The sequence below is a fragment of the Onychostoma macrolepis genome, chromosome 02 (genome assembly GCF_012432095.1).
Source record: "Onychostoma macrolepis isolate SWU-2019 chromosome 02, ASM1243209v1, whole genome shotgun sequence".
Lineage (NCBI taxonomy): Eukaryota > Metazoa > Chordata > Actinopteri > Cypriniformes > Cyprinidae > Onychostoma > Onychostoma macrolepis.
In genome coordinates this window covers 19826650-19850269 of record NC_081156.1, presented here as the reverse complement: position 1 = coordinate 19850269, position 23620 = coordinate 19826650, and the positions used below count along the sequence as shown (strand labels likewise).

Sequence of the window (23620 nt, the reverse complement as noted above, 5' to 3'; positions counted from 1 at the left end):
GCATCCCAAAAAAGAGAGGGGTGAAGATCTCGGCCTCTGAAAGGTGATGGAGGCTCATTCACACAGTTGCACACCCGCCTCCTTCATCTGTGACATACTCACTTCACTGGGGGAGATGGTCCCTGTTCCAGGTTCAGCACCTGTACCATGTAGTTTCTAACAAAAAAAAAAAAAAAAAAAAAAGGATAGAAAGAAAAAATTCTGTAATTTTGGGCCTCTTGTTGCAGAGAACTAGAGCGGTATTCTTGGACAATGATGAGAGGCATATGACTCCTGTGTGAGTGAGACGGCTTGTTCATGACAGGCAATCGTCTAAAATTCTGTGGGAGAGTGGCCCTGAATTTATTTCAGTCTCAGCTGCACTGCAAACTGAAATGCTTAAGCCTGGTACAAGAGCTAAATCACAATTTGGATGTAAAGACACAAAAGTCAACACTTTTGCAACGGCATTTAAAATGAAAACCCCAACATAATTAAACTGGTATTTATAGTCATTTCCAGCATAGAATAATAGACAGTATTTTTTCCTGATTCATTAAAAACATTTATTCACAGCCAGCGCAGCTTAGCTACAATGAAACAAATTTATGGAGTGCACTCTGAATGGGCTAATAAACATGAAATGCTTTGAGAGGTCTTCTATTTATGATTTTCAACGTTCATTAATTCAGAGGTCCCTAGGGCTAAAATATGAAATTGCATGCAAAATGCCACATCCTATTACAGTAAGGTGATTTGTAGGGGACGTGAAAATGAAAGCTGGACTTTATCACGTGATCTCTAAGTAAATGCATTCACTATAAAAGCTAGAAACCAGTATATGAATAAACACATACACACGTAGTGTTCTCATTCAGCGGAGGACCAAAGCACTGCTGATCTCTCATAGTCATAATAAAACAACTAGCTCATAAAAGCAGAATACCATTCTAGTGTGTTTCATATAATCAAAAATAAATGTAAACAATCTTATTCATCGTATCTATTGAAAATTGACAGACTATTTATACAGTTTTATTAATACAAAAAATATTCATACAAGCTGTAACAGTCATGTTTTTATTCACTCCTTTTATGTAAACCAATCGAATGCGGTACTCTATCTCAAGGTTATATGCTCTCCTGAAGTGTATCACTGTGTCTTTCCATTAAGCTCAAGAATGTACTCGAAAGCCATTTTCTAATGAAAGCAATTGGAAAACATATTGAAAGTGTTAGTACACAAAAGGGGGATGTTCTTACAACTATGAACCCCCCAGAAATTCATACACACTTTGTTTTGTTAAACCAAAATGACATCTGTACTTCAGTGAATCTACTACACTACTGTTCAAATGTTTGGGGTCAGTAAAACTTTTAAAAAAAAGATGTGATTGCGCCATGTCGTAATTACCACAATTCTGAGTTGACAATACGTGACATTCTATTTGGAGCTTTTCCAAGTCCTCGGACTCGGAATTATGCATTTTTATGGCAACACTTTCAACACCAATGCAATGTGTTCACATGCGTGTGTTGTCATATCAGAATTACACTAGTAAGGCAGCTTGAGTTTTACAAAAAAATAAAAGACGAATAAATAAATAAATAAATAAGAACGGAATGGGGACACATTTGTTTGCATTGAAATGCGATCAACTGGAGCTATGATGGTGGAGATAATGAACGTTGAAAAAAAAAAAAAGTGACTAAAAGTACCTCAAAATAATCTAAAAATAAAAAAGTGGCAGGTATATGTCCCACCGTTTCCACCGTAAATGATGCCTATGAGTGAAACCAAGATTTCGTAATGTTGACACAGCCTTCAATTCTCTGATATAATCAAAACACTTGTTCTGGTACTACATGTAAATGGAAGTTCATTACAACTATCTTCAAACATGTCCTTACAAAACATATTTTTGCACTCATGTAAATGGATTCCAGTTTTGGCTTGTGAAACGACACAAAATAAGTTTGAAGGTTATCTAAAATGGTTACGATTAAGAATACATTCAAATCCAACAACATACACACACTCGTACTGTGTTCTAACCAGGTGTGACATGAAATGATGAGCAATAATATTTCTGTCCACACAGTATGCTCTCTAAATACACTAAACTGTTATGCGACACAATCACAGCCAATTAGAAGATATTTGATGTTTAATGTACAGCTGTTAGGAGCAGAATTTAAGACCAGTTAGATTTCACTGTAGGATGCAATATTGTAAATACTGGAACTTAGCGACTGACAAAACATCCTGCCCTTCGCTGTGACTAGGACAAAACTCAGATATACATGAAAAACAGCATTTATCTCTTGCTACTTTATAATGTTCCGCCTGGTAAGCTGACAGGCTTGGCTTGACATAAATATATCATGCATATCTACACCAAAAAGGTATTGTGGTGCATGAAACAAAAGAAACAGGGACAAAAACACAATTCAAGATGCTGTTTCACCAGTTCTCCAAAGCAGGTAAACAAAACTTCTAGAGAGCCATGCTGAACTAGCACAGAAGAGTTTTTTTTTTTTAGCGGATAAGTTGGTACCACCACAAGTAAGGTCGACCCCTGGTTCCCATGTGCTGGTGGTAAATGACTCAGCCCAGTGCACTTAGCACCACTGCGCCCTGAGTGAATCTCTTAATCTGTATCTGTGGCTGGCCTGCAGCAGCAGAACTCACAGCTCACAGCTCATTCTGAGTCAGGAGGATCCAGGATCAAATCGTGCTCTAGGCACTTCTCAGTTTATTCTTCTTGTTGTGCCCTTTATATAAAGCACTCTGCTGCAGTAGTGGCCTGACACGGCTGCCTCTGCAGATCTTGACCCCCTACTGTGTACATGTAGGATAGGAGGAGTGACACAGTACATACAAATTCACTCGTTCCTGTGCAGGTGCTGCAAAGTGTTTAACACAAGCTGGGCTCACTAATTTTACAGAAAATTTGTTTTACAGTAGTATTCTGTTATTTCAAATTACATTCAAAACTTAGTATAATTACAAACAATATCTGTAAATTAACAACTTGACTGCTGTTTTAAGTATTATTCCATTAATGACAAATTACAGTAATTCTAATTTAAAAATATATATATATTGGATTATTTATACAGTATTTTTTCAGTATTCTTAAATTATGTACAAATTTATGTAAAATTACAAAAATGATCTGCAATTTAAAAATGTACGTAGTTCATTATATAAAGGTTTATGTCCATTCTATCAATTTAATGTTCTTTTTTGTAATTTTAAAGTAAATCTGATTGGTTTTATATTTAGGTGTATTTTTACATTCAATCTCTGTACTTTTATATAGAATTAAGTCAGTTGACTTAAACAGTCGCTAATGTCTGGAGTCAAGATAAACATTCAGGTGGAAACCCGGTGACGTGTCAGTATACTGGATCTGTGCATTTTGTTCTTAAAGTGACAGCAGTATAATTTAGCCTAACGTTACCTGCAGTCGGTCATAATTTTAATCAAACAACAAAATACTAAAGAGAAAATCGCAAAATGTATTTAACTTGTCTTTGTTCTATTGCATTAGTCCTATTGTTTGTAATTTGCTACTTTGATCTTATACATGTGATATATAAGATATATTGTGATATATTGTTATTGTGAAGTAAAATTTCCTATATTGTGAAATAATATGGTCATATCGCCCACCCACACTGTCAGCTAGTTTTAAGATCAAACCCATAAGAAAAAAGTGACAGAACTTTGAAATGAGTAACCTGTCATGTAAACTCATTTGACAGAGAGGCCCTGAAAGCATGATCCTTGGACTCCTTGGAGAAGAATACTGTATGTAAACCAGGATTTTGGATCAGCTGTGAAGATTTTGTATGGAGTTCGTGAGTACATTTTTGCAAGCACATGTCTCTGTCAGTAAGTAGATAGTGTTTTATTAAACAAATTAATAATAATGTGTGTGTGTGTGTGTGTGCTTCCCTCTCATGATCCAGAAGTTTTGGAAATTAAAATCTTCTACCACATGATCTTCAGAGGAAGTGAGTATTCATGTCCAACATTAAGACATACTAATATAAAGCTATTTTTAAAGGAATTTTCACAATATTTTTCTTCCATGTTTTTAATTAGTTTTAATATCAGACAAAACAGGTGTCTTCTGACATAATCTTTTTCCCCCCAGCTAAACCAGCTGATTACTGGCAATTTGGAGGAGGACTGCTCTTTATCTGCTGTGTCTGTCACTTCTGGCCATGGACCTTTTGTTGCATGTTTGGGTTTTACTTATTACACTATAGCTAGAATTCAGAATTAAAGTACATATGTTTGTCTACATATATTATCAGAGCTACAGTGGTGCCCAAAATTATTAGAACACTAGTATTTATACCAGTTAAAAAACAATCTTTTGCTGTATAGTGTCAGTAGGAAATATCAGTTTATATTTCCAAGCATTCATTTTGCCATTAATTGTAATAATCCAGTGAGATTTTTGTTTGCACAAAGAGTCTGACAACAGCCAGTGCTCCACACAGAGATCTGATCTCATCGTCTAAATGCAGAAGAACTGTGGCAGCGTCTCCAAGATGCTTCAAGAGACCTACCTGCAAAGCTAAAAGTTTTAGGCACTTGTGTAAAAATTCTGTAAAATGAGGATGTTGTCAAAAATAATGCCATAAATACATTTTCTTTATCTATTAACTTCTGTTAACTAAATTAAATCAACATTTAGTGTGACCATCCTTTGCGTTTAATTAATTTTAATGAACATGTCTGTAAAATTATTGTTTCTGCACTATTTCAATTAAGGTATTTTATTGTAATTTTAGGGTTTTTGTCATTTGACCGTTTTTTTTTCGATTTTTTTTTACAGTGCTCAGAAAGTCTGAGGCTGTCTTCCTGTTTTGTTAGCAATTTTCCACGACATTTCAATGACCTTTCCAATTATGTTTCATATATAATATAAAACAATCATTCAAATCAGTTTGGTTATGAATCATTCCGAGAAATTTGTGAACCAATTAAAATGATTCCATTACTATGGCTTTCAAGGAAATTTACTTTACACAAATCCAATATTTGGGTGATTAGATATTTTATTGTAAAACAAAGTATATAAATGATAGAAATATTCACTACTTCATCAAGCCTTTGATATTTCCAGATTTCACATTCGACCCATTTTTTTTAAATAAACTACAAATAGTGTTCAATCAAATATTTCTTAATTTATTTGATGTTAGTTTATTTGCTTTACATTTGCCAAAAAAAAAAACGTTTCCGTTTCAGATATAAATTAGAATTTGAATCTTAAATTTTCAATGTGGACTCAGACTTTTGGAATTCACCAACATAACAAACATTACTTTAACTGCTATTGATAGCAACTAAAGTGAAAAACTGACACAAATAACCTACTTCAATACAAAGGCTCCCTTAAACCCCCAAAAACCTAAAGGCAAAAAAAAATTTTTTTTAAAAGGAACAAAGCGCATGGCCAGTGCTTTGGCACATCACAAATTCTTTTATGTCTGAGCTTGCCTTTCACACTCCAGTGAAAGGAGGAGTATTGAAAACAAGAAGAAAGCGATGGCATCTTTTGAAGTTTCATTGTATAGGAAAATTTACATCATAAGGCACAGAGGCAACACTGATCCAGATACAGTAGGTTATATACTGTGACTGACGCAAGAAGCAGATGCGTTTTAGATAAGGTGAAGTGCTTTTCAAGAAATAAAAGCCCGCTGAGAAACAGAGTTTCTGTGCAGCATGAGCTATTTTTTCATAGTAAGCTTCAAATCTCATATGTAAAACTCTTAAAATGAAATATTTAACATCATTTACTCACTCCCATGTTGCTCCCAGTTATTTCTATTTTTGCTGTAGTGTGTCAGTAGGAAATATCAGTTTACATTTCCAAACATTCATTTTGCCATTAATTGTAATAATCCAGTGAGATTTTTGTTTGCACAAGGAGTCTGACAACAGCCAGTGCTCCACACAGAGATCTGATCTCTTCATCATCCAGTCTGTCTGGAATGACACGAAGAAACACAACAAACTGAGACAGACTAAATCCAGAAGAACTGTGGCAATGTCTCCAAGATGCTTCAAGAAACCTACATGCAAAGGTACAGTACTGTTAAACGTTTTAGGCACTTGTGTAAAAATGCTGTAAAATGAGGATGCTGTCAAAAATAATGTCTTTATTAAATTTTCTTTATCAATTCACTTCTATTAACTAAATTAAAACAACATTTGGTGTGACCATCCTTTGTGTTTAAAGCAGCTTTTTGATGGATGATGATGAGATCAGATCTCTGTGTGGAGCACTGGCTGTTGTCAGACTCACTGGATTATTACAATTAATGGCAAAATGAATGTTTGGAAATGTAAACTGATATTTCCTACTGACACACTACAGCAAAAGATAGAAATACCTGACTTAAAATCATTTTTTAGCTGGTTAAAATACTAGTGTTCTAATAATTTTGGCCACCACTGTATATACATTTCTTCCTGTCCGTAGGACAAAAAAATAGACATTAAGCAAAACAGCATCTGCAGTCTTCATTTACTTTCATTGTATGAAACAGCTGCAATGAAACGGACACTGAGACTCAGTCACTAACATTCTAAATAACATATACTTTTGTGTTTCAACAAAAAAAATCAGTCATTCAGGACTGGAATGGCATGACAGTGAGTAAATGACTGAATTGTCATTTTTGGGTGAACTGTTCTTTTAATTGGTTAGAGAGAAGGTCTGCTGGTTTTAGGATAGAATCTCTTTGTTTTCTACCTGAGAGCTGAGCTGGGTCTTAATCCAGTTGAAGTAGTAGTTCAGGTCACTGCCCTCCATCAGGTCACGTCCCCAGGCAGCCAGCTTGGCTATGATCCGTGCAGCCTGAGGGAAAGAAGAGAAATGTCGCATCAGTGCTTGAAAAATGCATTTCTGTTAGCCGTGGCTTTCATACAGATGCTTGAAAATAGGAATATATAAAATGCCTTGTCGGGGCTGTGGCCTAGTGTGCCTTGTTTGGGCTCAATAAACTGGAATAGAGTTTGTATAGAGCTCATAGCATTTCCCAATCCTGCTCTCAGTCTCTCATTTTCTGTCCTCTCTCTGTTTTCCTCTGAATAAAAGTGGCAAAAGGCCAAAGGACAATTAACAGCCTTAATTGCGATAAGTAATGGTAACCGTTTCTCCGCATCCATCTGAAACATTCAACCTGAAATGAAACATCCTAAATTAACATTTCAGCCAAATGAATATGCAACCACTGTAGAATATGCTCGAATTATTGGTCAGAGGAAGTGATTCACTGAGAGCTCTATCACTCCCAACATCTGTGTGCGCGCTATGGTAATGAATGCATTCAGAGCCATTCTGATGTTTCCAGAAGACATGACATTTACTCTGCTTGCCATGCAAAAGGGGAACGTCAGAGTGTTTCATTAAGAGCTGAGGTGAGGATGGCAAGGGGAATCAATACCATCCTCATGCAGTTAAGCATCCTGCGACTGCCGTCTGCCTGAAGGGTAATTAAACTGTGACGACTGCCTTCACGCTGTTCTGCATGTGAAGTATGTATCCCTAAAATGGGAGTATCCTGGGAAAACGTTTTGCTTTTGAGTGAATGTTCGAAACTAAGCATGGAAATCTCTTTGATGAATTATTGATAGACCCCATACTAACTATGGGCTCTCAAACAAAAGGTTTAGAAGTGCTAGCCCTGTGTAAGCTCAATAATCTAGTGCTGCTGAATATATAATAATAATAATAACCATAACTTATTACTTTTAAGAACAAAACACAATGCTATTTTATAGTAAGCAGAATACTGTGTGGAAGAATGTGGACAACTCCAGAAACTTGCTATATTTCTGTTTAGGAACTGACATCGTTCCAAAGTAATTATAGAGAGAAGGGAGGATATGCTAACTTTGTTCAGTAATTACTTGGAAACATTTTTCTTCCAGGAGAAAAGGGTTGTGAGATATTGGTCCATATTTCACGGTGACTTTGTTACGTAAATGCAGCTGAACCATCAGTAAACATCACCTGCACACTCCTGAAATTTAATTGCGAAATTGAAGCTCTTATGCGTGTAGCTGAAATTACTTTTCTTTTACAGAAGAAAATAGGAGGTCAAATGAGCTTCTTAAAATACATTAAATTAATTTCACTGCTATGACAAAAAAATCTAAGGAAAATTGTGATTATTTTTAGCTCTTAATTGTAATAAAGCACTTTCTGCCTAGTATGGCTGTTATAAGTTTAGTATGAAAATATGTAATATTATATCATTACAATTTAAAACAACTGTTTAATATTTAAACATTTTAAAATGCAAAATGTAATTTATTCCTGTGATGGTAAAGCTGAATTTTCAACAGTCATTACTCTAGCCTTCAGTGTCACACGATCCTTCAGAAATCATTCTAATATGCTGATCTGGTGCTCAAGAAACCTTTCTTATTATTATTATTATTATTATAATTAATCTTGAAAATAAAATAAATCTTCTGTAACATTGCACATTTGATTGATTGAATGCAATACTGCTGAATAAAAGTATACATTTCTTTAAAAAAATAATCTTAAATGACCCCAAGCTTTGGAACAGTAGTGTATATTATATCTATTTTTTGCCTGATAGCAACTTACCATGTGAACAGTAAAGAGATCTTGACGGTTCAGCATAGGGAGGAAATACGACCAGGCTGTATTCTTAGTCTTCTTGGCATAATCAAAGAAGATATTCACTCTCTGGTGATTTTCCTGCATAGTAGAGCAGAAGACCCATTATTGCAACATAAAATAAACTGATAAGAAATTTATCATGATTATGATTATAGAAAAATTACAATCTCAGAAACATGATATATAGTTAAAAGCTTTCCACAAATGGACACTAAAAAAGTCGGTGACTACATCTGCAAGGGTGAAGTACTTCCATTTCATCACCACTACAACATGAGCTTTACTTGCATATAGCATTGTTGTGTCCTTGAAAAATACTTAATATACCCTGGCCTACATCATGAACATGATACTTGACAAGACAGTTAATTTCTTCAATTTCCCCAGAGACACATTTATAAAATGAAATTGATTTTTAAAATGGAAAGATGAGCCTGTTTATCTTTGTTGTAAAATTATAACCACTTTGCATATGAATAGAAGATCTCATCATAGAGGCATAGGCTAAATGAAATGTGAGGGGACAAGTCACTCTATGAATACAGAAATACTCAGTATAGACTCTGTACACAGAATCGCAGACTCCATAAAAGCAACTGAAAGTGGGTTTTATGAAGGCCATCTACCAGCACATACTTAAAAGATAATATTGACAAAATATACAGCGAAATAGCTAAGCTAGAGCATCAATCTGCATCTAGGCCATAACATACTATTTATTCAAGGATTGACAGAGTGACATTATGAATCAGAATCATTTTGAGGACGTGACATTTTTCCTTTTTGAGCATTTGCAAGACCAAGGTTGTGAAGAGACAAAAAGCAAATGTCATAGTAATATTCATGTAACTGTCTGCATTTTTCATTTCATTACACTATACACCTTTCAACTGAGGGGTCAATTTATGCCTTATAAATGAACACTCAGAAGCTTTTAACTGTGACAGGCTATAAGAAAACAGACATTAGAGTTGGACTTTTTACGTCTCCGAAATGGTGTGTGTTTTTACCTGCAGTGTGTCATCAATCAGTGTCAGGATGTACTGAACTGTTTGCTCTTTAGATATATGAGCCATAAGGTTGAGGAAGGTCTTTGCACACTACAACAAAATATGTTAGAAGAATTAGTTAAATGTACAGTCTTCAATAGAAATACAACATGTAAGCCTAGTCATTTCACAAAGCATTCATTTAAATAAAAGGGCCCCTAAGATTTGTGGTTCTGAAAACCAACCAAAACTAAAAACACAGGTAATGATCTAGCTCTGTAATGTTAAATTAATATGGTACATTTCTTCTTTTAAGCTAATTATTTAAAAGATCGGGAGGAGCAAAACTAATATTAGAAGAATGTCATATCCACCTGATGTCCTTCTTTTGTCAGAATTGCTTGCTTGTCTTCAGACCCGGCAATCTCAAACTTCTTAATGAACTCGCAGTCCTCGGCTGAGATCATTTGGCCCCTGAAAAGCATGAAACTCACCAATGACTAAAGGGAGTCAACTAAAGGCGATCCAGCAAAGTGCATCAATTGTTCACATTCTTTTTATTAAACATAATTACTCTCACTTGCTTTTTTTTAATCCGTCAAAGATCCAATAAATCCATTCTCAAAAGCCCACACAAGTAAATCATATTTCTCTCATCTGTGGAGAGCTTGCAGGACTTAATAATAAGGTTGGGATGATGGGCCCATTGATAAAACTGTTACTTGTCCCATTGGGTCCTACTGATCACAAATGAGTGTCTACACCTTAAAAATTATAGGTGCGCTCAGTATTTTTTCAGTATAATTTCTGACGATTGTTACAAATGAAAAATCCAATGTTCTAATTAGATCTAATATAATAATTGTATTTGCTGAAGGATCTAAGGATCATCAAATGCAAACTGTGTGTTTTGCTTCAAGAGAGCAACCATACATTACTTTCTTTCTTTTATATTCATTTATTCTCCATTTATTCATTCATTTCTTTTATAATCATTCATTATTTAATCAATTTATTACTCCATTTAATCATTTATAATAATAATTTTAATATATATTGTTGTTTATTTATATTATTTTCCCATTGTTGTTTAGCCTTATGATTGTGTGGTTTCAAGGGATGTTAGTCTTTATGAATAAGAGAGAAGAGTGTATATTTATGGAAATTCAAGGTTTATGGGATGTGTTTGTGAAGCTTGGTATAACACTACTTCTTGTATTTGTACTGGTCAGACGAAGTCTGGGCGAGCATTGAAACATACACAACTAAGCTTATTCAAAAAACTCTGCTCCTTTTTTTTATCATCATTACTTTGTCTCTTGCTTTTGCTCTTCGCTGGCTTTGCTTAGTCAACTTCTTGGCTGACAGAAGACTGTTAATACAGTTTTGGGTACCAGACAAGACTTGCTTTTAACAGGTTTTGGGTATTAGACAACTTTGCTGACTAGTTGTGGAGGCATGATCTAACATTGCTTTACTGTATGTTGCAAAAATACATTTTGTTGAGTTCTGCATTGTTCCTTCAAAACTTGTGAGAAATATGAGAGAACAATGACACTTTCTGAACTGTAATCTTGCACTTTTACTCTGATTTTTAAGATGGTGTCAAGGACTAACGTAAGATGAACAACCAAGTACATTTGTGCTATTGCCTTCCTTGCATCAATTTGATTTCACCTGCCACATGCCCTCTGCATTAATATGCATCTGATTTAAACTACAAGTATAGACTGATTATCATACTTATGCATACATTATGCAGTCTTTATTACACTTTATTATTCCGTCTTTATTATACTTCATTTATCAATTTTTTTCTAACTGAATTTTGATCGTCTTCACATTTCTGTAACTATTCCATTGCCTGGTTTATAGCAGAATAAAAATAACAACAACTATAATGCAACACAAATATAACAAAAACACTACCATTTAAGTCTGAATGGTCTGAGGTCGGTAGCATTTTAAGATCAAAAATATAGCAAAAACTATTACAACTTCAAATAACTGTTGTCCATATTAAAATTTACAATTTATTGCTGTGATGGCTAAGTAGATTTTTTTTTAGCAGCTATTAGTCCAGTCTTCAATGTTACATGAGCCTTCAGAAATGTGGTGCTCAGGAAACATTTCTCATCATTATCAATGTTCAAAACAGTTGTGCTGCTTAATAATTTTATGGAAACCATAATGCATTTATTCAGGATTATGTGATGAATAGAAAGTTCAAAGAAACAGCATTTATCTGAAACAGAATGTTTTTGTAACAATTTAAACATTTTAAAACCCATTTATTTCTCCAGATGCTACATAAAAGTATTACTTTCCTAATTACTTTCTAAACTTTTGAAAAGTAGAAGTCAGCGATTAACCCACATTTGACAGAAAAAAAAACAGAAGATAGGGATTTTGTAATACAAAAAGGAAATGACAAGCTCCATGTGTTTTCATTGGACAACATGTAAAAGTCAACTTGTCTCACATGCACTTTGGAAGCCAATCATTTAAAGACCCTAACATCACTGAAAAGCTTTCTGGGTTTTATGACAGAGGAGAGTTACTGACTATACTACTATGTAAACAGTAAATATCACATATGGGTTAGAAAATATAACTATAATTACCTAGATTCTGCTTAAGCATAAATTACTACCTTTAGAAGCATCTTCATTTAAAAATATTTTTTTAAAAAGTAGTGTTGGCTAAGTTGGTAAATAACATTAAGGGAGGACTATGCATACAAAGAAATGACAAACCTTAAAACACTCACTCTCAGAACCAGAAAAAAGACACACACAAAAAACCCCACACAGACACAGACCTCCATCATAACTGTCACAAGACAATGACAGAAACTCAGTTTCCTTAAAAGATCTAGTACTTCTTCCTGTTTTCGAGAAGCATTACACCAGGGAAATTAGCAAATATGCAAAGTTAACTTAAGTTATTTAATCTGTATCAAAGAAAGAAACCAAGATCTAAATTCTCAAGATATACAATTCTGAAGATACACAACTGGTTTTGTTCTTGTTTCATAGTCATGACCTCTTCAAACTAGTGAGCTGCCTACAAAGACAGCATTTTAGGCATCATAGGTTCCAAAATTTCAGTCTCTTGTGACGGTATGCAACAAGACCCAAAAATGCTTTCAGATTTCAGATGTAGTTGTTCCATTGGATCTAGGAGAGGAATACTGAAGCAGAAGTGGTATGGAGATGTACTCACTGGAGGTAGGACTGCCAGTTGACCTTGTTTGCTCGGACCTCTGCGGCCTTGGCTGCGATGATGTTGGTAGGGACGGCAGCGTCCACTGCCCCTCGGATATCCATCTTGAGTTCTTTTATATTAGGACCTTAAAACTGAACACAATATCAAATCGTGATGTGCTGCAGCTGTCCCTAGAAAGGCCACTATGACAAATTCTGAAGCGTTTGTACTCATTCATCTAGCTCCCCTCGAAAAGAGGTTAGAAACATGGAAAACACAACGTTCAACAAAGATTATTACTTGCGATTACTGTGCAAAAACTACGGTGTGTTTCTAATAAACACTATAGAAATGATTTAGCGTAACGTTAGCAGGGGTCGTGTATCAGCTAGCTAAGGGTGAACGGGTAAAAATGCGAATTACAATTTCACTTAAAATATAGATTAGATTAACTAAACGTTTCGGTGGGTCTGGACACATCTTTTCAAAATAATTGGATAATATTTGTTATACGTCTTCAAAACAAACAATCAAAAATACTGAATGGATAGAGCCACTGACAACTGCTAATGCAGAAAACAGCGGGTTGGAAAGGTAACGTTAGCGTCTAGACTTTGTGTTTAGTCAGACGTTTCTATATAGTTATCTGGTAATTATTTATGAACCCGATAAGCAATAATTCTAGTAAAAATATGATAAATATATTTTACATCTCGCTTACCTTCTGCCTCTGCTGTCAAATTGCTACAAGACGTCACGGGATCAATGTCACGTGATGCTGTCATGTGAGAGGACCAGCGAATTAACCCTTTAAACAGCACAATCTTTTCAGTGGTGAGGATTTTGATTCAGCTCAGTGACTCGAATCATTTGAATGCGTTACAATGCGTTCACTGATTCGTTAGTGGTGCTCTTATGGAAATGATGCTGCCACTTCCCTCTATGAAATTTGAGGTATGATGAAATAATATAGGCCTACTTCTGTAAATAAATGTCCATACACTTTCATTTAATATACAAATGTATATAATACAGTCATATGTACTTATATCAGTGGTTCTTCAACTTTTTGACTCCAAGCACCCCTATTGTAGCTACACAACAATATGAAGCCTGCAGCAATCAGTGAAACGAGATTAAAATAATTATCTATAATAATTATAATTGAAATAATTGTAATTAAATAACATACATTTAAAAGTAAATAACTCAATTAAAAATAATAATACAATTATTGTAATTAAATCATTTTAATAGATTAATTATTGAAGTTTCATAATTCCAGAAGTTTTAAGAGCTGAATGTTTTTCAAGAATCCCACTCTTTTTGAATTTACATGACGTTTCCAGTCATTCGTGGTTTACTGGATAAGAATCAAGAAAAAAATTATTTATTGAAATATTTTTGACTTTCTACCTGATAAAATAGCTTGGCATTAGTATAAAATGTATGTTGTTGTTGTCGTTTATAACAACAAAAACATTAATTTACATGACTTTTCTAGGTATAGAAATCACACTTTTAGCACATGGAAGTTAATGAAAGAGTAAAGAGTAGTCAAGTTAACCACATTTGACTGGTGAAGTTCCTATATATTGTTCTCTATAAATGCATCAACTTTATTCAAAATGTCGCTCACACCACACACACTAATGGCTGTGAACGACAGGCGCACACATCCTGTGTTTAATCTGTCCTAAGCCTTTGAAGTGCACTAAACCACTAGGGGATCAGACTCGATGGGACATGCACAAATGTAATCCCTTTTCTGCCCTGTTCACCAAGTGCTGCTCTCATTTGTTGTCTTCTGTGTATGTTCCTTTTCTTAAGGTACCTGCTGACCAGAGATGTGAAACTGCCATGGATCATGAGAAACCTCATGTCTTTGGGTCTTTGGGAACATGTTAGTTCTTTAACAACACGGAAAGTCTTTAGATGAGCTATGCCATGTAACAGAATCGTCTTAAAGTGGGAGATCTGGCCCTCTTCCGTGGTACAGAGCGTTCGGCTTTCTCCCTACTTGATGTGGGGGCAGCTACGGCATCTTCTCTTGGCCTGTCGGCACGACGAGGATTACTTTGCAACAGGAAGTTATGAAAATGAGGACGAGAATGATAATACGGAGGACAGATCAAAGGATCCCATATCCTTTCAGGTAAGTCAGAGTATGCACCAACCTGAATCATGTCAGCACTATTAATTATTTAAAGATAGCCATGCACGAGAGCCACAAGAGCTTTACCAAAGAGCATTTTGTCATTCCTGACAGCCAGCTTGACTATGATGAGAAAGTACAGATTTTCTCAGTAACAAATGCGTTCCACATCCATAGACTTATATCAGTGGTTTCTGGGTGTTATTTATTGTCCGTGGAGGCAGCTCTCTTTGATGTGATCAGGTTATTTCTAGAAGCCTTCCTGTCTGAAAACGGATTAAGAGTATTTGACTAAATGATTGCATAATCAAGTAGGTGCAACACAATTTATGCAACACGGTTTATTTAATAGGAATAGCTTCACACCAACATGACATAAGGTCTACACTGTAGGTTTTTGGTGAAATCTTATATTTAAACATTTAGATATCGCGACAAACATCAAAAATTCTTTGGCAGTTTATCTTCAGAATTAGAAGAGTGATTATCTAATATTGTGCAACATGGAAGTAAGCTATAGCTATTTCTGTGGACATGCAAGACTTCCGATTCGTTAGCCACTATAGGTAAACAATTAGCATAACTAAGTGCAATAAACAGTAAAACTATTCGAGCTATGATCCAGTGTGTTTATTATTCAGACAATAAGTTAAAATATTACGATAAGACATGCCAGTATGCAGTATCAAGCAGCATAACAAGCTGTTTTGTACAGCTAAAAATAACTGGAAGCGGAGGATACCGGAAGTCTCACACATTCAAGTTAAATAGGGGCACCAGCTTTTATGTTAAAAATACACAATTTTATTTAACAGCTTTACAGAAATGAATTTCAATGTTTATAAAACCTTTATTTGTTAAAGTCCACATTTAAAGCTGGGTGATAGGATAGGCTGCACATTAATGTAATTATAACATTTAAGTTGGATGTATAATAGTTGTCAACTGAAGTTAGCAATCTGTTTTGAGGTGATATTGAGGATTAATAATCGTATGGTTTAGGTTTAAATACAATTTCGATGTAATCACAAACCTTGTTAATATTATGCAATGTGTGTCGTTCGTTGCCATATTTAAAATGCCGCATATCATGGTTTAATTTTTTGAGCATATCACCCACTACTAAGCAGTTCAACCAAGAAGGTAATTGAAAGTCATGGCATAATACTTTTATCTTTAGTCCCCTAGTGTGCAAGCCAAAGGCCACTGTGGCAAGGAACAGAAAACTTTATTTAATGCTGGATAATGAAAAAAAAAAAAACTTGAGAGACACCAGGGTGCACCAGGGGGCCAGTCCTCAGTTAAATTAAACCACAGTTAAAATGTAATTTCAGTAGCTTTGTTGATTATATGAACATGTCTTTAGTATGCTGAAGTATTGCACTGAATCATGCTTTTTCGCTTAAAGAGATTGTTCACCAAAAAATGAATATGATTTACTCACCCTCATTTCGTTCTAAAACTATGTAGCTTACATTCTTCTGTGGAACACAAACAGAGAATTTTTTATAAGGTTTCAATTTGTCCATAAAGTTAGTGATGTCCAAAACAACACAAGGAAGTTTATTGTATGGACAACGATTTTCAAAAACATTTCCGTTTGAGGTGAACTATCCATTAATTAGATCTTATAATCATGTTTTTGTTTTTAGGCTTTTGGTGGCAGATTACACAGAATATCTGAAAAAAAGGTCAGGAGATACTTATTTTTCTGAACTGGCTGCACTGATTATAGTATGACCTATCGCACTGAGTAAATGTGACAGGTTTTTCTAGACTGAGCCCTAGATAGTTTCCCTCTGACATCTTCAGCATGTTGGATGGAAATTAGACAGTCTCTTTTAGTTATTAAATGATGTCAGAGGAAAAATGACAGTTTTCAGATTCAGAGCTTTTTCTCACTGAATGGAACACTTTCTATTCACTTTTAATTTCAAGATTAAAAAGCTCTTTGTTAGATGATGTCATAGACAGTTTAATATAGAAAACCTGACTGGCCTTGAAACTTACAGCCATGGACATCTGCTGTATTTTTTAATGAATGTCTTAAATTCACATAAGAGAAACTCTAATGACCTTCATGGAGATCAATTCGAAAATGGCATGAACCTTAAGACCAGATTCTGCTCTCCTAGAGAGTTCTCGGTTTGTGTTTTTCCTGACCTTTCTTTTTCAAAGGTCAGAAAAAACAGTTCTGCACCGCTATTGGCATTACGGTATTGGTTTTAATGCGAAATCATTTCAGAACAGACCTGTCACTTTTTATAAGAATATGTATAGAGAAATCCTGCACTTTGTCACAGAATGCTGGTCCAATAAACAGTCACATAACAAAATACATAAACACTCCTGAAGAAATAAAAAGAATTACACGAGAGTCATATTTAATTCATAACTCTGAAGAAACCCAGTGGTTATATGTCTATACGTTCTCTTGACTATATATTTTGATTTCCATCTGGAATGTTTGCACACCAAAAAATAAGCACACCAAGAAGAATGATTTCAGATATCTAATGTTTGTTAAAGCATTAAAACTTTTCATCTGTCATGGATACAGCAGCTTAAGCCCGTGTTTGCATTTTTAGAAGGTGCTGGAACACACAGTAAGCTAATGTTCTCAGTGCTTGTTTGAGTTGTCCTTCTCTGTTTCTGTATGTGCCACCAGGCTATATTTTATATTTAGTCTAAGACTGTTTCGAACATTGACTATCACTTTTTTTTTAAACATTCTTTCAAGACAGGCCACAACCTAAAATCAATAGACTTTAAAACATACTAAAAGAATTATCAGAATTGATATCTAGTGATGCAAATTAATTTAAAATACGCAGCCCTAGCCATTAAACACTGTAGTTATTTGGGAAAAGGTAGACCTATACAAGCGGTCAAACAGTACCACCTAGTGTTTGCAATGAGCTGTGCCTCTCCCACTCTCTTTTCCCACACAGCGGTCGCATGTCATGACTTAATCTCTACATATACTACATCTAGATCTGTAGTTTCACGTTTCAAAGTATTCCCGATGGACGTGTATTATTTTCATCGCACATTACCACCTTTAAATACGGCGTTTCTAATATCCACAGCATACTCGCCTTTGATGCCTTACTCACATTAGTTTTTTCCAGTAATTCCGCTCACAGCTCCAGCAGATGTCAGTAATGCCCTTAGATATCCCAATGAAAGGCCGTAAACCAGCGAAGATGGTAATCACGACTGTATGCGACGGCTAATTATGTCAGCAAATGAACACATCATGTGGTTGTGTTAAAGTCATACGCGTTTTCACATCAGCCTAAAACCGTTCTCATGCTTACAATATAACGAGTTACCATTATATTTGGTATTTCATTGCACGACGTTTATTTGTATGCTTTAGGTTTGCTAGAAACTATTGATGCGAATTCAGGACCATGGACAGAGTCAGTTGTGCTGCGATCCGCTTCTATTCTGCTGTCACCAAGATTTGATCCAAACAGCATCTCAATCTATAAACCATATTAGAGAATTAATAAGTGAGTATGTTTTAGGTAAAAAGTGGGAAGAGGCTGGTAATTTGAGAACTTTGAATTTGAATAGTCCATGTAAAAATAAAAATACAAATATTCCAACGATATCAGCTGCATGCCTGATATCGCAAATTCCTGAGTTATTCACACTGAAATAACAAATTGATTGTTTTCCAGTCTTCACTTGCACAAAATCAACACACTGATATTCGAAATACTGTTTTTATGAGGAAAGAGCCATGTCTTGCTCCTGTCTATGCTGTTTTCAATTTATTATTATTTATTAATTTGAATAATTTGGTGAATGTTTATTACATTCTTGTAAAATACACAAATTTCATCCAAGAGTGCAACATAATCTACTATGTCACCAGTGACTCTAAGAAAGCCCTGGTTCCTGAAGAGAAAGGGAACCTCCTTATGATGTTACTGTGCTTAAGGCGGGGGTCTTCCTCGCATTTTAAGTCCATGGTCCACCATAAACCTGTCAGTCACATTCTATGACACATTATTGACACCTCATGTGAGGCGCACAGGGACACACTCATTTCATTGGTGGCAGTGTTAAACCTAGCCATCCTCCTCCATTAAACACTAAACAATATAAGCGTCTTATTAGGCTACTAAGCTGGCGTTTGTGACTTGTTTTCTTGACAAACCGCACGGTGTGTAAATAATTTGAAAGTAAGAACCGCAGGAGTGCAGGAAAACATTGAAATATGTGGTATTTCACCGTTAGATGTAAGTGCATCATGAATCAGTGACATCCAGAGGATTTACGCTACCACCGCCACAGCTCGCGAGAGACACGCATGCGCGTTGTCAAAAAACAGCCGGTCTTTAAAAAATCCTTATGCCAACGGATGTAATCAAGGCAAAGAATATCTCTTATCTCTGGGCATACATGGTTAAATTGTAAGTATGGGGATCCTAAGTTGTTTTTAAATATACAGGGTATCCGTGGAGAAAACGAGCTTTGATTTTGATTGTTGAAGATGGCATGTCATGTTTGACAGAAATGTCTTTTCGATGGTTGTCCTGGGCGATAAAGAGATATTGTAGCTGGGCTTCATGGTGGCACTTTGCAATGCGAGGATATGCGATGGAAATGCTGTTAGTCCATTAGCCTACGTTTTTTCGAGTAGAATGCGCTGTCTTTTGATTTTTCCCAGTGCGCCCCATCTTTAAGGATGCGGTTCACATTTAAAGCTATAATATTATTTTTTTCGTCTGTTCTGCTTCGGTAAAAATTTAGCAGATCATGTCAGGCTTTTCTGTGAGCCAGTGTAATTATCATCGTTTGCTAGGCGTGAAATTATGCAGACAAAAATTCCGCAAATTACCACATGATTTTTTTATTTTTTATTTAAATGTTTATTACCATCAATCACGGCTCGAGAATTTGTTATGCACCGCGGCTGTGATCACTGATGAAGGGATCCGACTGCAGCTAGATGCGTGCTGCGCCCCCTCCTACCCCCAAATATTCCAACATCTTCCCGCTCAAGCGAGGAATTTGATTCCACCATTCTTTGGAATTAACACAGCAAGATCAGAACTACTGATCAGGAGTCATTTAATAATTATAACTCGTATCTGTATGCATTTCTAAAGACAGCTCAGTACAGGAACTTACTCATTTGCTTCAAATAACCTTCGGTTTTTATCCAATGCATGATTTGTTTGAACCCCAAAGCCAGGTTGTTCAAATCAGTGCAGACACCAAAGCTAGAAGAAATAGAGAAAACCCACCCACATGGCAACAAGTCTAAATTTATTGTGCTGTAGGCCTAAGCATGTTTGCAGAATGAGAAGCACTGTAACACTGAATGTGATAATTATCAAGCTATTTCATCAACATGCTTATGATTCAGATATGGAAGAAACTGTAATCCATCAGGCATTAGTTGTACAGGTTGACTTTAATAATGAAAAAATGACTTTTTCCACATAAAATCTAGAAACCCTTTACAAAAAAAGGCAAGTGTTTATGAATGGGTTGTATGCATTTATTCAAATCAGCTGTGGAGAGCTGTTTGAAATAAGTATGATGTGACATGTTAGGTCATGTTAGTGCTCGTGACATGCTAGGACATTTTGGTTTCTGGTCAAGTTAAAACATGTCTTCTTCACCCAATTTCTATGCAAATTCAGCATCTGGTGGGGGTTGCCATCCATCCTTTTATTTTCTAGCATGGTTAGTTAATGGAAGCCACTTTCGTGCATATTTGTTGTTTCGTTAAAAGCATTAATTTCTCCATTGGAAACCACTAAATGTTTAAGTGGACTTCTTCTGATATCTAAACCCCTCATTTGTTTGTTGAGCCATTAATTCATCCCGTTGATCTCTGTGGCTGCAGTTGTATTGGCTCCGTCTCAGTTGCGTCCTGTTTCCTGCAGCCCATGGGATCAGAGCGGATGGAGATGCGAAAGAGGCAGATGTCGGTGCAGCAGGAGTCGGTGGCGGGCACCACAGCACCGGCGCAGAACGAGCAGCCCGGCCAGGGGAACCGTGGCTCCAACGCCTGCTGCTTCTGTTGGTGCTGTTGCTGCAGCTGCTCCTGGTAGGAGTTTTTCTTTCGTTACGCTGCTAATGTGTGAGATCTTATCTAACAAGGCTCATTTCGGGCCAAACTAATGGCCAGGAAATCACTGTATTATAAGAAAATAATTGCATTTGACAAGACTATTACTTATCTTCACTACGGTAAATATGCCTGCAATATTGCTTAGATGTCATTTAAGTACTGTTTTTGCTCATTCCACAAGTATGATGTCATTTTTACTGAAGTGTCTGAGATCCCAAGACATCTGCTTGGAAAAACACCAGAACTCATGACATTCTGGCTGTGAGCTTATAATGAGCACCAGTTACAGATATAAACTGAACACTGAGCAGGTGAAAGATACTCCAAGGCTTCCTAATGCCTACTGTTAGGTGTCTTGGGATCATGATGTGTTTACTACCTTGCAGTCTCACTGTTAGGAATGAAGACAGAGATGAGAGGAACCGGAGAGCCTCTTATGATTTTAAAGCAGAGGGGAATGCAGACTTCGAGGAAAGGTCAGTAGGTTTAGTAAAAGTACAAAAAAAGTAACTTACAGGTTATTTTTTAAAAACTGGCATATTGGCTAGCTACAATCTTATGTTAATTAGGTGTAATTTGATATTCATGTGTAAAAAAAAATAAAATAAATACAAGCATTTTCTGTAAAATATTGAAACCAAAAAAGGCTTTTATGGCTTCATAATCTAGGCCTAAATTGTTTGCCAAGCTGTTTTAGTTTTGTTTTATTTAAAATAATTAATAATTAATAATAATGATAATAATTACTATAGTTTTGCAACATGCACCTTTTTTGAGAAATTACACATAAAATATTCTTCATTTTTATTTTAATTGATTACTCTAGTTCCGCAAGATGCAACTTTCTGACAAATTATACCTAAAATATTCTTTCTTTTTATTTAAATTAATTGCTGTAGTTTTGTGAGATGCAACGTTCTGAGAAATTACACATAAAATAATCTTTATTTTGATTTAAATAAATTACTATTGTTCTGTAGGATGCAACTTTCTGACAGATTCCCCCGAAATATTCTTTGTTTTTATTTAAATTAGTTACTATTTTTCTCTAGGATGCAACGTTCTGACAAATTACCACAAAATATTCTTTGTTTTTATTTAAATGAATTATTATCGTTCTGCAGCATTCAACTTTCTGACAGATTACACCTAAAACATTTTTGCTCTAAGAGTATTTCTTGACAAACACATGAAGAACAGAGGAAAATGGTTACTGATCCGTTGGTTGCCAAAATTGACTAAGACTCCTCTGTTTTTTGGCAGTCCGAAACCGACTGCGGAGGAGGTCCACTTGTGGGGGCAATCATTCGACAAACTGATGCACTGCCCCACTGGAAGAAGTGCCTTCCGGCAGTTTCTGCGCACTGAATTCAGTGAGGAAAACATGCTCTTTTGGTTGGCCTGTGAGGAATTCAGTAAGGAATCCAATAAGAGCGTCATCGAGGAGAAGGCACGGATAATATATGAAGACTACATCTCCATCCTCTCACCCAAAGAGGTGAGAGAACGCATCAGCACGTCCAGGAACAACCTGATCACATTTCCTGTATAATCAGGGTGATTAATATTCTTGTTTTTTGTGCTTTTTTTCAGGTGAGCCTCGATTCTAGAGTTCGAGAGGTTATAAACAGGAACATGCTGGAGCCAACATCCCACACGTTTGATGATGCCCAGCTCCAGATATACACGCTAATGCAAAGAGACTCGTATCCGCGGTTTATGAACTCGCCGGTATACAAAAACCTGCTTAAGACAGTCTCTGAGCAGTCGGTGGAATCTTAGATCTCTGTGATCCTGATCGAATGCCCCCTCCCTATCTTTTGTTCGTTACCTTTTCTTGTGTAGAATATGTTTAAAAGGACCTCAGCGGGGGTCCTCCCAGGGATTTTACCGCTATAGCGATCTGTACCTGAAAAAAGACGCTCAGGTCTCCAGGTCACTGGATTTAAAAAAAAATGTCTCAAATTTCCTGAGGGCTCAACACCACAAGTACTGCTACAGATCAGCTTAGCAAAAGATGCTCCAAAGGATTATCAGTGCGTTTTGATGTTTTTAAGAAAATAATCTATTTTATTTGTGTTTAAGGTTTTTTTTTATTGTTTTTAATTCATTTTTTTGTATTAATGTTTGAAGGACGATGTGATACCAGTTGTGGGCTATATACAGTATATACAGTAGATATATTTATGAATTTGTATTACATTTCTTCAAGCTTTTTTTTCTTGTGTTACAATATTTAAAGAAAAGGGAATTATGGGTAACAAGTATTGCCCGTTTATGAAAAATGCGTATGAGAATCAAAACTCAAGTCAAGGCAACACTTCAGCTCTACTCACGGGACGCCCTGTTGTAAACAGTATTGTTTCAGCTACTTTATTAAATAACCCCTATTATAATGACTTGGCATCTCCAATGAGAAATCATCATTATCAGACATTAGTACTGTCAAACGATTAATCGCGATTAATCGCATCCGAAATAAACGTTTTTGTTTACGTAA

At 35.7% G+C, this 23620-nt stretch overlaps 2 protein-coding genes across 7 annotated transcripts in view; one reads left to right on the top strand and one right to left on the bottom strand.

Moving 5' to 3' along the window:
- atp6v1h (ATPase H+ transporting V1 subunit H) overlaps nucleotides 1–13719 on the bottom strand; it is a 41156-nt gene extending 27437 nt beyond the window's left edge. The window contains exons 1-7 of one of the 2 annotated variants that reach the window (XM_058746334.1): nucleotides 13587–13719; nucleotides 12884–13017; nucleotides 10033–10132; nucleotides 9680–9769; nucleotides 8634–8747; nucleotides 6765–6869; nucleotides 103–156 (exon numbers count right to left, since the gene is read on the bottom strand). In XM_058746334.1, coding sequence (XP_058602317.1) covers nucleotides 103–156; nucleotides 6765–6869; nucleotides 8634–8747; nucleotides 9680–9769; nucleotides 10033–10132; nucleotides 12884–12987 — 567 coding nt within the window. In that variant the 5' untranslated portion in view covers nucleotides 12988–13017; nucleotides 13587–13719. The remainder of the gene's footprint in view (nucleotides 1–102; nucleotides 157–6764; nucleotides 6870–8633; nucleotides 8748–9679; nucleotides 9770–10032; nucleotides 10133–12883; nucleotides 13018–13586) is intronic. The other variant, XM_058746344.1, reaches the window with a different exon arrangement.
- A 14-nt stretch (nucleotides 13720–13733) lies between these two features.
- Nucleotides 13734–23579, top strand: rgs20 (regulator of G protein signaling 20). 5 transcript variants are annotated; one of them, XM_058746365.1, is made up of 6 exons: nucleotides 13734–13819; nucleotides 14696–15020; nucleotides 20933–21096; nucleotides 21519–21596; nucleotides 22384–22618; nucleotides 22714–23579. In XM_058746365.1, the coding sequence occupies exons 2-6, from the start codon at nucleotides 14808–14810 to the stop codon at nucleotides 22900–22902; spliced, it is 879 nt and encodes a 292-aa protein (XP_058602348.1). In that variant the 5' UTR covers nucleotides 13734–13819; nucleotides 14696–14807; the 3' UTR covers nucleotides 22903–23579. The 5 variants fall into 5 exon arrangements, with proteins under 5 accessions (XP_058602348.1, XP_058602341.1, XP_058602364.1 ...); XM_058746358.1 differs by having other exon boundaries at nucleotides 21507–21596; XM_058746381.1 differs by lacking the exons at nucleotides 13734–13819; nucleotides 14696–15020 and adding an exon at nucleotides 19243–19447 and having other exon boundaries at nucleotides 21507–21596.
- The last annotated feature ends 41 nt before the right edge of the window (nucleotides 23580–23620 follow it).